Below are 18,475 nucleotides of genomic sequence, written 5' to 3'. Positions count from 1 at the left end.
ACATGCTCAACGACATTTACAAGGGATTTGATAGCATTCTGGACCACCATGATGTTTATAAGGTACTGCATGTCTAGAATCATTCTGTCCATGCTGTCAAGGTGCACATGCTCCATCTACCCATCACTTTTCCACTGCTGATATTGATTTAGTCCTGAGTGGACTGGAGCATATCCCAGCTTGACAAACAACAATTAACACACAGTTTCACACTTACAATTTGAATTTAAATTTTAGATTCTTCAGTGACTCTAATTTGCATGTTTTTTGAATGTGGGAGGAAACTGGAGTATTTAAAGAAAAGGGAACTCAGAATCAAGATTCAGACTCTGAATCTGTGAGGCAGACATGCTAACCACTCGTCAATTTTTTTGCCAGTCGGTTGCAGTTGGTGTCATCTATTCCCCTGCTGACTCTCAGGTGGAGACAATAGGTGATGCCTATATGGTGGCGTCGGGTCTACCGAACCGTAATGGCAACAGGCACGCGGTAGATATTTGCCGCATGGCCTTGGACATTTTGGCCTTCATGGGTACCTTCCAGCTCCGACACCTGCCTGGCATCCCCGTGTGGATACGCATTGGCGTCCACTCAGGTAGACCATATTTTCTCCAATCTGCCAAAGATTATGTTTAAGCAACCAACTTGAGTAGACTTTAAAGATCTACCGACATACCTATATACATTGTAAAATTGATATTGTTATGAAAATTATATATAACATTATTCACTTCAATGTCTATACGAAAAATAAATATGAGCGGAGAGCGTGTAATTCATGCGCAAAGTTGTGGAAGCCTCATCGACATCCCAGTGGCAGCCATATTGCCTGTAACGTCATTTACAGCTTTAACACTGGGACAGTCGCCATTGAAAATGCGTAGTAGCACCTGCTATGGGAGACGAACAGATTTTCTGATTTTTCCGACGCCCCTTCTGACACAGAAGCTCTTTTCGAAGAAGAGAACATCTCACAATTGAGTGAAGTGGTGCCTTCTTTATTTTTTAAATTAAAAACAATAAAAACCATGCCATAGGTGTCGGTAGAGCTTTAAACTTAGTTGTAAAACTCGCATTTCCATTCTAAGTATCAGTATTTATCCTTATGTATATTGTTTCATCGTATCTCAGGTCTGTGTGCAGCAGGCGTGGTCGGGGTAAAGATGCCCAGATATTGTTTATTCGGAGACACTGTCAACACGGCATCTCAAATGGAGTCTACTGGACACCGTGAGCATCCTCTACTAAATGAGAAAATTGATTTATGTCGACATTAACACAGCAGGCTAGTCGGTTCCTGCCCTGTGACATTTGTAATTATTTATGTGCAATTAGAGTAGCTCACGGACACCATAATGAAATGTATTGGACATTTTGTCTTCTAGCCCTGCGGATCCACGTCAGCCAGCCCACTGTAAATATCCTGAAGAGGACAGACTTCAAGTTTGAATATGAATACAGAGGTGAAACTTATCTAAAGGTAATAGATGAACACACTACAGTAGCATAGTGGCATTTTCTGAGGGATGAGGCAGTAGAGGCCAACGTATGATATTTAGTGTGAAGATGCACACTGTACAAGAGACAAGGAGAGACAAATGCAGCATGAAGGATGATCTATGCCAATGTGACCCCGCCATTTTTCATTCTTAGGCAGATGTAACATTTCCATTGGTGCTCAGATGGTGGCAAGAAAATAACTTGATAAACAAAAAAGTCGACTGAGAGCAGGGTATTTCCTTGGTCTTGGGGAACTAGACCGACGTCACCATTTGTATTGCGGCAAAGGGGAATTATGCCGCTGTGACTTGATATGTTGAAATGAGAAACTCTATGATAAAATTATCCAAATTTATATCTGGATTTCTGCCCAAATTATTTCTTTGCTTGGCCTCTGACTGATAGTGGATGTGGAAGCCGTTAGATCTTCAATGCAATATTTTGTGCATGTTTATGCGTGTGAATATTTTCACAGGGTAAAGGAACAAAAGCGACCTACTGGTTGACTGGCGAGACGGGCGCAGACTACGACCTCCCAACTCCACCCACAACGTATGCAAATCCTGTACCTGCTGAAATACTGGCCCTGTGCTCCACGCTCATAAATTCATCCATCTGTTCAATTTGTACACCAGCTGGTTTATAGAAGGGCTTTTTCCACATATTTCTGTTTTGAGATTCAACCATTCTAAATTCTCATGCTAAGGGGCCTAAAACTACACCTGACAGTGATTAAAATACAATTACCAAAGGATGCATTTCTGATCTGAGCTAATCAGTCAGTATACTGAAAAAGGTACCACCGATACATCACAATGCACTGCTTAGAGTCAACTCCATGGATTTAATTGCTCATGCAGTCCAATCATCTACCAATATTCTTTATTCGAAATGGTATTTTGACAGAGCATTTTATCGTAAAAATCCTAACATTCAGTAAAGGGATGATGAGTTGCCTGAAACAGATTGCCTTCTCTTTAATTACTAGCAGAGTAAAAACTGTATAAGAAAAGAGTACACATTACACTAATAATTTGGCATTTACATTTAAACCCACAATGTTCTTGCTGTGATGTAACAGTGCGGACGACTTTTCAACCGGACTGAAGTTGGAACGATTCGCACACTCTTTAAAATGTTAACTTCAAAATGACACCGACCTGCTTTTCCAGGGAGAACGTCCAACGGCTCCAGCAGGACCTCGCCCACATGATCTTGGCATGTCTGGAGCAGCATTCCCGAGGGTCCATGCGCCGAAAGAGGCCTTTTCTGAGCCAGAGTACGGGCGACAGGAAGGAACCAGAAAGGGAAGCGGATCCCCCAGAATACTTGCATCTGGCCACAGTGGAAAACACCCTGAGCACCTTCCTATAGGGAAAAAAAGAGAATATCATAAGGAAAGAACTTCAGATCTTTAAGTACATAACTGGTCTTGTCTTTATTTCAGTTATACACTCACCTGCCACGACGTTAAGTTTGCAAACTTCCATCCATCCATTTTCAATTGCGGTTGTCCTCATTAAGATGACAAGTGAGCTGGTGTTTATCACAGCTAACTTTGGGAAAAAGGCAGACTAAACTCTGGACTGGTCAGCAGTCAATCCCAGGTCACATTTACAGTATAGAGACCGCCAGACTCGTATTCAGTCATTGAGTGGGAATTCATCTCATGCTAGGATACATCTGGGAAGAGGTGTAAGGTGTACCCTTGTTACAAAGTAACCCTAACAAAAAAATAATAATTTTGAGCATGTGATTAAATTAACTTCCAAGACTAAGTTCCAAGTACATTGGACAGCAGCAGAAAGTGGATGGTGATGATCTTGAACCCTAGTTGTTTTTTTTTTTAAAATATATAAAAGGCAAAGCTGGATTTGGTCAGCTGAGCTTTACTTTCAAAGAACAAAATAAAGCCTTTCTTTTTCACAATTAATGTAATTCTTCCAAAGCTCACAGAAGTTTTGTGTTCTACTTGAACTTGGACAAATGGCATGTAAAGTGTGTGTTTAGGGCAGTGGGGGGAAATGGATGGAGAAGAAAAGATGAACACATGAAAACGTTTATGGAGGAGCAAGGAAGAAAAATAATGGATGATGAAAGTTTTCCATTTCACTTCAAAACATTTTAAGGACTATGTAAAAAAAATAATTGAAAAAGGCAATTAATGTAAACCTTACTTTTAAATTGTCTAATAAATAATTACACAATTATTTGAGGAAATGACTGATTTCATTCGGCACAGACGCGTATTAATGTGGAATAGCTTAATCCACATTAACGGAGTAGTCACGTGTACCCGTATACTTACGTATATGAATCTGGAAGGGAGAGGTAGAAGGGAGGTAGAAGTGAACCTGGATGAGGGGTCTTCTCAGGGGGAAATGGGAGGGGGGAAGTTTGGGGAAATAGTGATAGTAGGGGAAAAAAGAAGATGGCTCAATTTAAGCCAGTACTATTAACAATTTACCTGAGGTACAAGACTTTTTTTTTTTTTTTGGACAGGCTTTATCACCAAAACTAATTTGCAACCAAAATGTAACATCTTGGAGTGATGCTTAAAAAGACACATGGCTCCACTTGCCTACTACATTATTATGATCAAGTGAACATGTGCTCACGAGAGAATAAACTAAGAAAACATGAAAAAGAAAATTTTAGTTTATTTTTTAAGAATACAGCCATTCATTTACATAAAATACACCAGTGCTTTTTTTTCTTCTTCCCAGAATGTTTTATAAGGTCCTGATAAGTTAACGTGCCACTTTATTTTGTATTTTAAGTACATTGATTGAGGCTGTAGACTCCGATAATGTGCAACAATTGTTGAACATACCGGTCTGTCATTGTTGTTGTACTAAAATAATAAATTGCCCACTATAGGTTTTACACATCACATACAGCAGGAAGCAATTAACAAGTGGTGTACAAACCCATTAATACTACATACAGTACATGAGGATGTAGCAAAGCAAACCCGACATGCAAAAAGAAGTCACCCACCCAAATGAGATTACCCCCTAGAACAAAACCCAGAATTTTTTTTTTTTTTACATTTCAAACCTTGGTAATAAATAAGAAACCAATATACAAAAAAATTAAAAAAAGACACAAAAAAATCCCATCTAGGTCCCTCAATATCTGTATTTAACAAACTATACACCTCCATGTTTTTGTGCACTTATCTTTCCCTTTCCTGAAAATTCTACTCTCAAGCACTCAAAATGAACCTGTAAAGTACATTTGAAGAGAATTTTAAAAAACACACTTAAAAACTAAGCCCATTTTGATGTCAGTCTTTTGCCACTTGAAAAAGGCACTCAATTATCTATGTTAAAAATAGCTAGTTACAAAATGGTACCTTTTCAGTCTTCTCTTAATACCACAGATATGTTTATAATCAGATAAACATCATTGTACGCTCACATTAATTTTGGTAATCTGGCTACACGTGTATTGCAACGATCTTAAAATTTCCAGAACAGGCCAGTTTGTATTCGTGTCCACAAAAACAAAGATTGCTGTATTTGCATCTTATTTTATGGGTGATTTTTCTAGGGTTAAAAAAAATAAAGAAATAAAACACCCTGTACGTGTTCCATCATGTATGCAATTGTCACAAGGCTCACACATTAGCCGCAGCCCTCAAGATGGCTGCAGATGTCCAGAAAGGAGACAATCCCAGTGGGAGGAGATAAATGTTAATTACAGTGGGTGCTATTTCATATTCATCTGTAAAATGTGTCACCAGAACACCATGATCTTACAGCAAAATTGCACCTGCAAATTACTACAAGTATATTTTTTCTATACTGGAAAATACTTTTCTTGACCTAACTGCAGTGTTGGTACACTGCCGTTACGTCAAGAAAAGGTATCAAAGGTTGACTCATAAGAACTTTGTGTAAAAAATGTTTTCCAAAGGGCAGACTAAGACATGCTTCTGTTTTTCTCTGGGTCAATGGAAACTGTTACTTTTGTGCTACAGTGCAATTGGCTCCTTTTAGTACTGTAGGACCTCAGAGTTCCAACATAATTTGTTCTTGTGAAGTGTTCAAAGTCAGATTTATTCAACCCCAAAACATTTTTTTCCATAGGAAATAAATGTAAATCAGTTTAATCCATCCCCCAAATCCAAATATCAAATCCATCCATTTTCTGAGCTGCTTATCCTCACAAGGGTCATGGGAGTGCTGGAGCCGATCCCAGGTGTCATCAGGAAGGAGGCAGGGTACACCCTGAATTGATTGCCAGCCAATCGCAGGGCACATGGACACAAACAACAGCCGCACCAACAATCACACGTAGGGGCAATTTTAGAGTGTCCAATTAATGTAGCATGTTTTTGGATGTGGGACGAAACTGGAGTGCCCAGAGAAAACCCACACAGGCACACGGAGAACATGCTAACTCCACACAGGGAGGCCGTGATTTGAACCCCGGTCCTCAGAACTGTGAGGCCAATGCTAATATAGATAATGCTTTATGGATATAATGCGTAACAATCCTCAAATAGAACATAGATTTCGTGCTCCAGCTAAATCACCCACCATGATTTGACTGGATAAGTCTTTTCCATTTCTTCTGTTATCTGTGGCCTTTGCTTTGTATTACTAGTCACTCCTTCTGATTTTTATTAGATATTTATTCTTCCGGATAGTGGAAATAGTTGACTTAGCCATATGATACTAGTTAGCAAGAGGCGTAACAAACACGCATCCCATTTTCGTACTTGGTGATTATCTCCTTCCACTGTGGTTTGCACAACCTTCCTTTTTCCTTTTCTGCTGGTAGCGCCGCTGTCCCTTTTTTGGGCCCACAGCAAAGAAACTGCTGTACTGGAAAAATTTACGCCAAGAATTGGGCCAAACACCAAGGCATTTTTTACGCAGATTTTTTTTTTGATTGAAATCCGATGTGACCCACGAGTCGTTCGCACTCCGAGGTTCCACTGTACTTTCCATTTATGTAGCAATTAATTCTTGGCTCCCACGGGCAATGGAAAATGCTTGTGTATTTCAAATGGATGTTATTTTTTTTTTATGGGTGGGGGGTGCAATACACGTAGCTACACTACCCTATTCCACAGTTTTTTCAGCTATTGGTGTCTGGCCTAAACCCCCCCAGTCAAAACACCAACCAAGTCAAAGGGTCACAAACCAAAGTGAACTTTACAGCTATTTAAATGTAATTTACTAGCACCTCCCGTTGCTTTTTATGCTGAGGCGGAATAGGAGAGATGAGACGGAGTGGCGGTTTGGGGCTCTATTTTAGTGACTGGCCTAAATCTGTAAAGAGGCAGGTTGTACCTTAATTTCTGGGTAAATGAATATAGCGAACCCTGCTGCATTGGACAAATTCTTAAAGTTGCCACTTGGGATTACATGATAGGGTTCCAATCAAGAACTGATAATTAATGGCAATATTGTCAAATACGATGGACTCCAAACGCTAACTTGAGGCCTTCTCTTTTGTTGTTTTGCATTCCTAGCTAAGTGCTGTTATACTAGAAAGACTACAAGAATAATAAATCTATGAATGCTTCCCTGGCAACAACACCATGAATTCAATAAGTTTTCATCAAATTCTGATCTTGGTCAGGTGGAGTCAATATCTTTGGTCATAAATGTACTGTCAGTCCCATTCTTGCACCATGCAAGCAGGTCCTATTTGTCAAATCCCTGGAAAGTATTACTAAGAAGATAACTGTACTCACATGAATATGTTGTTTGAGTTCATCTTTTTTTTTTTTTTTTTAAAGTTGGTCAATGAACTGACTAAAAAAAGCTACAAATCTACTTCCAGCAGCTGTCTGTTGGATACCAGATACACACACGTTCCATGCACGTGATGTTGTTTCGAGCCGAAATAAATAATTTAGGTTCTTGTCATGTCTACATCCGGGAGCCGTGGATCTGGAAAAGCTGTGGAAGAAAACGAGACAGTTAGCGTCTAGATCCCCATTCGATCGCAGTGCATCTTCATTAGCTTCAGCATTGCCAGTTGCCATGACAGCAATGATGATGAAAACGGGGACATACATGATGGCTGGGCCTTGTCAACAAAAGTATTCACGGCCATGTCTTAAAATGCATTGTCTATGTGAGCGTGGTGCTTGCGCACAGGAACAGCACATGGTGTATAACGTCAATACTGCTGCACTAAAAGGTCAAGGATATTTCATGTCACAGCATTGGTAATTCGAAGCCGTGGTGTCACTGTACTCATTCGTTATCGATAATGATGGAACAGTGGAAGTGTGTGCACCCCCACGTACCGGGGCAGCCATGATGACAAATTGCAGTGGAATGATACATTTGATTTTTTTTTACAAGGATTGTATCATATTTTCCTCAGATGGGAGTTGATGTGATTTATGCTGTAGACCATTTCAGTCACTGAAATCAATCTTTTTACAAACTAACCATGTACTGTCTCGGAGGGATCTTGCATCTAAAGGCGGCTGATAGTGATCCACTTCATTTAGCGATTCAAGTGGGGGGAAAAAAATATTACAAACCTTTTTCATTCCCGTGCAGTGCAGTTCTACACCCTAGTAAACTACAAGCTTCAGGAGCAAATGAATGAAAACTGATGATAATTCTCCTATTCAGGTTTCATCGCATAGTGGAGAGAAACTAATGAAGGATAAACAGTATATCATTATTATTTTTGGTTACTGTGAAAAGCTCATTTAAGCAAAATACAGATGCATCTCAATAAACTATAATATAAGCGAAAAACCTTATCGTTTATTTCAGCAAGTCAATTCAATCATACAGACTCATTAATGACACGATAATAATAATAATTTTCATAGTTCGGATTTCTTACTAATTTCAATTATTATAATGAGGCTGAATGGTTGTTTGTTTTTATGTGCCCTCCGATTAGCTGGCAACCCGCTGAGGTTGTATGTACCCCACCTCCTGCCCGAATATTGCTACAATAGGCACCAGCATAACCTGCGGCCATAGTGAGGATAAGTGGCGAAGATGGATTAAATAATATTTACAGGAGTTAATTTTAGACGATCATTTCTTGAAATGGTGAATTGTGGGTTTCATCAAATGTAGGCTAAAATAAATTATTTAAAGTGAGTGGACTTCCTGTGTATGTTGTTCCGCATTGGTAGATACGAAGCACCTCTTTTGAGTTGCATGCCAGTGGCGACCCCAAGATCATTTCCAGTGTGTGTGGCCTGACCGCCCCGTCCCCCAAAAAAACAAAAAACAAAAAAAACAAGGATGCTCATACATTGCGCTGCATATGCTTGTATTTAACACCATCCGAACAATTTCGACAGGTGAACTGTGAGTAACCTTTGATGGGTAAAATTATTTCAGGAAGCTTTTTTTTAATGTTACAGTATGTATTGATGGGAACGCTTTGGCATTGACTAAAGAAAATCACTTGCAAAATGAGCAAATCTGAACTTAATTTCAAACTCTATTACCTATGGTTTAAGGCCAAGCTTGTGAAACTTTTTTTTATGGCTGATGTTTACAAACAAAAGTTAAATATATGTATAGCCTTATTAAAACAAGTATGACATGATACACGCACAAACAAATAAAGCCTAAATATTGGATACAGTTCTGGCTATGTGATGACATCTTGTTAAACAAATAATATTGTAGACATTCATAGGGGTCCTTTGTGCTAGTCACCTACCATAGGATTCTGTTTCCTAATATTCCCGTTTCGCCGAATGCAGAAATTGGCAGTGCATGAACCAGATTAAATATTTTGTGGTGTGTAGTGAATTTGTACATGGGTTTCATTTTTTGAATTAAACTACCGAAATAAATTTAGGTTTTCCACAATACAGTGTCCCTGCTCTCAAAAGCGATAATCGGCGACTATTTTATGCTGTAATTGCCTCGAGATACCTCATGACAATTCCCCCACGACAGCCCCATTTACAGGTGAGTGGCGAAGAACGAATACACGTAGGCTCACTCTATTCTAATATTGAGATGCATCTTTGGTGTTAAACCAAACAAAAATACTTAAATATGACTGCCATGTGCATAACATGACCTGGTGCTTTCCCAGAGAGATCATTTCCAGTATGCACTGCTCATGATGTCACTTGACATATTTTTATTTTCCTTTTTTTCCTTCCAAAACCCAAGGCAGTGGCACGAAACACCCTGAGCTGACATTGCACAGTCACACACTAATAGATATCCACAGCTCTTGGACGCACTAACACAGTTCCTCACCCTTTCCCCGCTTGCTTTGGAACAAAGGAACATGACTGCCTCATTCTCTAAGCCACTCATTTGGTGTGGTTTCTCTCCCTCCCTCTGCCTCCTCCTCCTTCGCTGCTTCCTCCTCCTGCGTCTCCGTTGGCTGCGGTTGGCAGGAAGGATGAAGGGAAGGGGAAAAGCAAAATGGACAGAAAATGAACAAAAAATGAATGCTGATGAGTGTCAGTGATCAGTCAGATATATAGTTACAGTATATATCCATATGAAAGAAGAGTGAGGACAGTGAAAACAGAAGTGGAAGGCCAATTAAAGAGTGACATGTGAGCGATGAAGTGGATGGCATTTGTAGGTGCGGGACATTTAAAGCTTTTTCAGTGGGGAGTCAAAGCATAACTACAAATACCAACAAAACATCAACATCACGTACAAAAAGGAGAAAGAATCGCACACTGACGTGTATATATGCTGGGTGAAATTTTGACATCACTATATTTAATAAAGTTGTTAAAATAAACCAAATTCTGGCTTGATGGGCACATATGTCTTACAGTTCTGAGGAGCTGGTTTTACATCCAGCCCAACCTATGTGGAGTTTGCATGTTCTCCCTGTGCCTGCGTGGCTTTTCTCCAAGTACATTGGTTTACTTCCATGACCCCAAAATTGCACGGTACGTTGCATGAAGATTCTAGACTGCCCATAGGTGTGAATGTGACTGAATAGTTGTTTGGTCAGGTGTGCCCCACGATTGGCTGGTGACCAGTTTACGGAGTACCCCGTCTCTTGCCTAAAGATAGCTAGGATACCCTCCAGCACGTCCGCGACCCCAGTGAGGATAAGCGGTATAGAAAACGGATAGATGGCTGTATAAACCATAAGGATAAGTTGGCTTTTTACTTATATGTCTACATTAGTTTTTCATTTATTTATTGATTTTAAAATACATTTTTGTGAACAGATTTTTGACTATCACGTTCCTAACCTGTACAAGTTTGGAACTAGTATTAGCTAGTCCTCGTCAGAATAATTAAAAAAAAAACATCTAGTTTTAGTATGAAATAATAATGGCAGCACAGTGGACTGGTTAGAGCATCTGCCTCACAGTTCTAAGGACCCTGATTCAAATCCCAGCCTTGCCTGTGTTGACCTTGCATGTTCTCCCCATGTGTGCGTGGGTTTTCTCCGGGCACTCCGGTTTCCCCGCACATCCCAATAACATGCATTGATTGGAGACTTTAAATTACCAGACCCTTGTGAAGAAAAGCGGCAGAGAAAATGGATGGATGGATGAAATAATAATGACATACAAATATATTTCATGTTCACTTATTATGATTTTAAATACATCAAATTATTATGTTGCATAAAACGTTAAACTTATTGCACTATTTTCTTGTTTATTGGAACGTATGAAAAATCCTGTAGTTCTTAAAAGTGATATATTCTGCTCACCCTGCGCATGCATTTCTCAATTTATTTTTATTTCTCACATGAATGCAAAAAAAAAAACATCTCTTCCATTTTTTCTTCAAAACAATGCACTTGTGAAATTAGTCCTAAATGTCTACATGTGTAACATCATAATATCCCACCCTGCCATGTATGTGTGTGTATATCGGCGTATTTGTGGGTGTGAGAAGGAGAGTTTTACCTTAGTCTTGTGGCTCTGCTCTGTCCCAAGCCCAGAACCAGGTGTGTGAAGCTCCTTGGAAACAACGCACAGAAACTCAGCCTGATCCTCTGTTCCGTAGCTGTACGATGAGCCAATGTTCACCATCTAAATAAACACATGAACGGAGAAAGAGAGGTTTAATTAGCGGGAAGTAAAACTCATCGAGGGAGAAAAAAAAAAATGTGAGCAAGGAGAGACTCTTGTATTCATGCATGCTGGGTTGGGTCGGGGAGCGGACAGCCGGTTGTTGCACACTCAGCGGTGGACTGGACAAGAAGCATTTTTGACTGGTGCAGACACGTATACATTAAAGCTACAGGTCAGCGTCAACATAGACCGCACTGTGTGCAAAGCAAAGCTGTACTTTGTGCATTTTTGGAAAGTGGCAAAGAAGGGAAAGGAGGAGCTAAACGTGATCGCGAGACTGATTTCTTGGCAGGAACCCTGTGTGCTACTAGTCTCAGGTAAATAAAAGATGTACATCTCAAACCCAGCGCAGAGATAAAATGGGATCAATTGTACCATGTTTAGTTTTACAACTTCAACAGTTCCATATCAGATCTGTATCTGACTGCTGTCTAATCTTGAGAGAAGAGCATGAAGACGAGGACAGAACATGTTTTGGAATGTAGTAAAAAATAAATATAGCAAGGGATGAAAACAGGAAATGCTGGGTTTCCATCTGTGCTATACTGTAACTTACGTGCTGACAAATTTAGTCCAACCTCAAAAAGTAACCAGTCCACTCAGCGAATACCAAGGTTTGAATCCATCTGCAGTAAATTGCATTACATCTCGAAAAATGAATAAAACCGCAACTGTAAGGGTTCCAAACAGAGGCAATTGTGGTTTGGGACTGTGTTGCTATCGGTGTTTCAAACCTGCTGAAGAGGGAAGACAGTTTGTTTTATTGTCTGCACTTAGCCTGATGCTGAAGTGGAGGATAGATTATGCCTACGATTTAGTAAAGCTAATGGTAGTGCAGCAGGCAGGGCTCAGGGCCACAGGGGAGGGGGCAAAGTTGAAGGGTCAGCAGCAGCGTGAGTCCAACCCACAGTCCAGAGCAGTCCAGTGCGGGGCTTTCTGCAGGTGCGCACGCTGACCTGCTCAAACTTCCAGCCGTCGGACATCGTGGAGACCATCTGGGTCAGCTCTTCCTCCTGGCACTGCAACACTCGATAGACGTGCTTAGGGGGAACCTGCTGGACAAAGGGCAAGACGATTGAATTTATTGTAGCACCGTCATGTGGAACCAAAATGGGCACAACGAGACATCATTTTAAAAAGAGAAACAAATGAAAGTGTCAGTAAATCAGCCGTTTCTATTTTCAGATGAGCATGGCCGTATGTAACCCTGGGCATGTACCGTTAAGTGCACTACAACACAACACAGGGTAAGTGGGAGTATGCGGCGCTTATGTAATTGTGAGTGCAACCACCCTGAAAAAGAAGCGAGAGAAACAAGGGCGGGAGTCCTCACTTTAGAGAAGCAGAAAAATCTCAAGTCACTAACAAAGTTGAATCTTACACATGCATCATGCCAGGACTGTTGGTGCAGATACAAAGGGTCACGATATTTATTACTGATAGGTGCTGATGTATATAATCTCACATGATTCATATACAGAGTTCTATAGCACTTCTGTGTAGCTGTGATGGAAAACGTTGATTTGGGATTTACCTGCGTGGACTTGGAGTCCCTCTCTATGATCCGCTCCTTGATGAGTTTAATGAGAGGTGTGATGTTGTAGAACTCAGCCTCCTCTAGTACTCCTTGGAACAAAAAGAACACACAAGTCAGCTAGTTGAGTGAAGACACCAAGCAGCCCCCAGTACATGACTTATTTCCTTTTTCACATTTTTAACATCAGGAACTCAATTTATGTCGTAAGTGGCACATCGTAAAGTGGATATCGTTTCCCACTGAACTGTGGGAAACTAATTTGGTGATAGATTGTTTTAGATTATGTAATATGTGTATGCATTTTATTCTTAGCTATTTTCCACTGACTTGTACTTAATTATCACAAGACTATTTTGGAAAATAAGACATCCAAGAAAAAAATATTTATCCTTCCTCTAAAAGATTATCTTGACTGATTTATCATGTGGTGTGGAGTTTGTTCAAAGTGCTTTTTCTTCCCAAGTCTGCTTGGAAAACACTCAGGCTATACAAACGTTAAATTTGTTCAATATTTACAATCGCAAATCCTTTTGTTTGTGGTAAACACTGATACATCATGTTTTCGCTCACAGGTCAGTCTTGGTACTATGACCAACACCTGGCTTTGGAGGGAGGAGACTCACATTGGAGATACGCTATTCCGCATGTGACGTGCTGTTCGTTTTAATGTCCTTGGTCTCTCACTTTTTAAAAATTGGTTAAAATGTTATAAATCGGTATGTTGTGGACACCTTGGACGCTTAAAATATAAACAGTGAATCTACGGACAGTCAAAGCAGTGACACCTTCTTCAGCTAGTTCCTTGTTGTAGACTAGTTTGCCATGTCGCAGGTAGTTGAGGATGGGTCCGAAGTACGTGGGGTCTCTGTCAATCACATAGGCACCTGTCTCATCCTGTTATATGGGAGAACCAAAGAATTAGCAGTGTCATGAACATTTGGGTGGCCAAATACAAGACAGAATATTTTCTCTGATGTCAATAGCTTTCCCTGAGATTTAGTATAATTGTTTTATAAGGAGGAGAATTTGAAGTCAAGGATAACCAGCACGACAAATATGAACAGGTACAGAAGGCTATTACGCAACACCCCAAAAACTCATACTGCACTTTCAAGTTGATGGGGGATGAAGACACACAGATGATGGAAGGCGGGACAGCAGCTATAATCAGATTACTGTGTTATGGGAGTGGGTGTCTGCAGAGAAATCCAAAGTATGTTCAGAGTGGAAGGGTGGGGAGATGTGACTCGCAAGTGTGAGCCTGACACTAGTGGACAAGAGCGTCCTGAATCTGTCAGTTTTTTCCCCCACCCCTTAAAAAAAACAAAAACAAAACAAAACAAAAAAAACTGACTGGCGACCAGTACAGGGTGTATTCCGCCTTTCGCCTGTAGTTAGCTAGGATAGACTCCAGCACTCCCGCGACCCTTATGACCACACGGGCGAGCTCGGATTGGAGCCCACCGTCCTCAGAACTGCGAGGTAGATGTGCTAACCAGTCGACCACCTTGTCACCTTCACAAAATCAATTAGGTCATTTTACTAAATGAGTTGTATATGAAGGCAAATCAAAGTCCATTTGCATATCTAAAATATTATATTTTATAATAAGATCACCTAACTTTCAGAGCACTCCAGTCAAATGATGTCAGCATTTTTAGTAAACCTTTTGTCTCCCGGGGTGTTATGTCAACTCATAGCACAGATGTCAGATGATAATGCGAGTTCAGACTTGTAATGGAATCCACACTGGCACCGTGAGATGGGCGTGTCACTTGCCGACAATTTCAAAGGGGCGGGAAGAGGCAGAAACGCGCACAGACAGGACATGTTTTCAACTCATCTGCTTGATTAGTGGAAATATTTCATCGGATCAAATATTAAACAGAAAGAAGCTGCAAAAAGATAATTATATGGTTATAATCCAGAATCCTGTTACACCTGATCGTGTCACATAGTTCAAGCATCAACCTTAACCTCATCACGTCATTGGCTTGATCAGTCAGGGTGGCATTAACCGCACAATAATTGTTGATGGGTAGCAAGGCATCTTAATCGTAGTAATCTCATTAAAACAGTCACACACACCCAGACGATGTGTGCGCATGCATGGTGTTAAGAAACACCTGAAGATCTAAGAGCTGTAGCAGACATGAGGCAGACTCCAGCATGGGGAATTACAAGCTTGTCTCCAGAGAAGGACAAAAAAAAATTACAAGCTTGTCTCCAGAGAAGGACAAAAACACCCAACTTGAAGCTTCAGACTCGCTTTAATTGGTGGAACAATGTTGTGCCAAATGTGGAATGGAAGGATTTTATACATTTTCTAGATTAATCATGGGAATAATTTATGACAAAAGATAAATTTTATTTTTAAGGAATGCTTTGGATGAAGTGCAAATTTTCATAGCAGAGTCATGTTCTTTTTTTTCTAGTTAAGAGTGACTCAAATCTTCATCGATAATGATATTTAGCACTAACTCACATTTATGCCATCATCAGTCTAAATTGTTGATGTATATTCTCCATTGACTAAATTAGCAAGTGAAACCTTACAATGTGGACCTCTATTATGGAGAAAGATATAACATTTTACCCAGAAAAGTGAAGAAATGTTTGTCCTTACAAAAATCTGTGTAGGTGTGACATAAACTCAGAATTTGAAATGGTTTTTTTGGTTTGTTTTTTTGCTTTTTTTTTGTTTTTTTTTTGGTGTAAACAGTACAATTTGCATGCATAAAAAATAGAGGCCAAGATGAAGTAAGCTAGCAAATTGTCAAGCAAGCAATAACTTTGACTTGATGTGTAATTAAAAACCTCTCTGGTGGCCAAATTTCAAATGTATCCAATTTGGGCTATTTTTACCAGATATGGGGAAACTTGTTGGAACAGATTTCTGGCTAGTGTACAGTTTTGTTTTAGGGGTTTGAGTGCAATGATGAATTGTGCTTGCTAGTCATTAATAAGGATTTGGAAGATTAACCTGCTGAAAGAAAAGAATTACTAGCTCACATTGATTTCCCCACTTCCAGTTATGACTCAAATGACTAAGACCAGAATGAATTTGCTTGCAACATACTGATCATGCAATCAAACTATGCTTCCATTCTGCACAAGCTGGCAACTGGACTGCAGCTATGCATTCATCTGACAACCTCGACCTCAATCCGACGTCACTCATCATAGAACCAAACTGCCTCTCCTGACTGAAAATGCAGCGCTTGTGTAACCGAATAGGAAACAAAATAAAGAATGACCGCCCCTAGGATATGATAAAATTACATCAATCAAAATCAATGAAATGTCTATCAAGTGAGGAAAGTCTGCCATCTGGTAGAAAATAGTGCGTTAGATATCTATAAACCATGTTCAATCTCACCAATGACTTGTTATATAGCAAGTGTGACAGCTGTATGATGGAGTCACATTAATAGGCAACGAACATGTTGCACGATATCGCCTTTAGGATTCAAGACTGTGATGTTGGGAGCAGAACAAGAGGCGGGTGAGTCATCCTTGCTGAGGGTGACAATGGCAAGGATCAAGATAGGAACAAGGGACATCCTCTGTGTCTTCGGGTGATGCAGGGGGAACTCCTGTCATGCCGTAGCTGAAGGTCACACGGGAATATTCTTCCCCTGCAGTAGAGCGCAGGGAGAGTCACTGCTGCTGTCGGCCAAAAAGCACCTAAAAATTGAACTGTAATTTTATTTCTCTGCTTTGTCTGCAGGAAAGTACATGTGCTCATTTGTTGGAGTTAAATACGTTCTGCGGTAGCGCAAATTAGCTATTTAAACCCCTCCAGCAAACATGAGCATAGGCAATTTGCGTCAGGGATATGTAAGTGACTTAGTGTAACTTCACAGTAATCTGCTCAAATAGATCTTGGGTGTGTTGCTCATGAAAAAATAAATACCATACCTCAAATATATGCCTCCTTTTTTTCTCCCATTAGGATAAAAATATCCCGTGTCTTGACAACAATAAGCACCGCCAGTACAGCTGACATTTCATACAGAAAGTTGACATTCACGGTGAAGTTTAAATGTGAAATGCAGCAATTTGCATCAGCACGTTCAGCATCAAAAGCTGCTACACACAACTACAGTGTCACAAATTTTAAAATTAGGAATTGATTCAGTGTATGTGGGACAAAACAGTTAAGCAGTGTCCAGAAAAAAATAGAAGAAGTGAGAGAAATCTACACTGCAATGGAAAACGTATACAAGGCACACAAAAAGAGGTCCTCGGTTCACAACAGTTTAGACGTGATTTTTCCGAGGTTACTATCAGTGCCTGATGAACAAGTTTGCGCAGCTGTTGAATAATTTGTTGTCACCCGGCACAAGAAGGCACGCTCACTGTCTTTCATGAGACTGTTTTATATTTATAGCTGAGAAGTGTTTTTAATACAAACATTGACTGTAAGTATGACTATACTAATGCATTAAAAAGCACGTGGAGATCTTACAAATTCCCTTGGGGGGGCTTCAGCAGAGATTAACCACTACTATACGATGCTACTAGGGTCTACAATTAATTGGTTTTAATTTAAATGCAAAGGCACATTAGCCCACACTGCAGGACTATTACATGTTGCTTGAATTATGAATTGGATGTCATGAGTCCCAATTTACTGTGGATAGTTTTACCATGACTTGGTGTGGATAAATTGCTTATACGGTATATTGAGTATCACTGATGGTGTAGTAGTACACACGCCTGCCTTTGGTGCGGGCAGCGTGGGATCAATTCCCGCTCAGTGATGGTGCAGATATCTACCCTGCGACTGACTGGTGACCAGTTCAGGGTGTAGTCTGCCTTTTGCCTGAAGCTAGCTAGGATAGGCTCAAGCTTTCCCGTGACTCTTGTAAGGATAACCGGTTTGGATAAAGGATGGTGGATGGATGTATATTGAGTATATGGTGCGATTCCTCCTTTTGAGGAAAAATGTGACAGTAAATAGTGACCATGCCGAATTATGTGGAAATAAATTTAAAGCTACAATGTATGCCCCATTAATCATTATCAAGGGTCTAGGTGGCATTGTAGTTTAATATAATATATAACATAGAGCCTAGTTCTCTATCTCTGTGTTCTCCCTGTGCCTGCGTGGGTTCTCTCTGGGCACTTCGGTTTCCTCCCACATCACAAAAACAACATAAATTGCCCTTAGGTGCGAATGTGAGTGTGAATGCTTGTTTGTGTCTGTCTGCGATTGGACGGCAACCAGTTGTGGGTGTACCCCTCCTCCTGCCCAAAGACAGCTGGGATAGGCTCCGGCACTCTCCCAACCCTTGTGAGGATAAGAAGCTCAGAAAATGGATGGATCGTTCTCAATCAATTAATTTTTGCATCTCCTATATGCAAACACAGAATTGTGAGGTAGCCAAAAGTGCAGGTGTATA

At 40.2% G+C, this 18,475-nt stretch overlaps 1 protein-coding gene across 7 annotated transcripts in view; it reads right to left on the bottom strand.

Annotated features, from left to right (window-relative positions):
* Positions 1-18,475, bottom strand: part of kctd17 (potassium channel tetramerization domain containing 17) — a 36,862-nt gene that overhangs the window by 16,455 nt on the left and 1,932 nt on the right. The window contains exons 2-7 of one of the 7 annotated variants that reach the window (XM_061809680.1): positions 13,853-13,961; positions 13,065-13,156; positions 12,439-12,585; positions 11,363-11,488; positions 9,726-9,855; positions 3,816-7,421 (exon numbers count right to left, since the gene is read on the bottom strand). In XM_061809680.1, coding sequence (XP_061665664.1) covers positions 9,766-9,855; positions 11,363-11,488; positions 12,439-12,585; positions 13,065-13,156; positions 13,853-13,961 — 564 coding nt within the window. In that variant the 3' untranslated portion in view covers positions 3,816-7,421; positions 9,726-9,765. Of the gene's footprint in view, positions 1-2,660; positions 2,869-3,815; positions 7,422-9,725; positions 9,856-11,362; positions 11,489-12,438; positions 12,586-13,064; positions 13,157-13,852; positions 13,962-18,475 lie in introns of those variants that run through there. The other 6 variants (XM_061809681.1, XM_061809682.1, XM_061809676.1 and 3 more) reach the window with 6 other exon arrangements.

The sequence above is a fragment of the Syngnathoides biaculeatus genome, chromosome 22 (genome assembly GCF_019802595.1).
Source record: "Syngnathoides biaculeatus isolate LvHL_M chromosome 22, ASM1980259v1, whole genome shotgun sequence".
NCBI classification, from domain to species: domain Eukaryota; kingdom Metazoa; phylum Chordata; class Actinopteri; order Syngnathiformes; family Syngnathidae; genus Syngnathoides; species Syngnathoides biaculeatus.
Note: the sequence above shows the minus strand (reverse complement) of the source record. Positions and strands in the feature narration are given on the sequence as shown.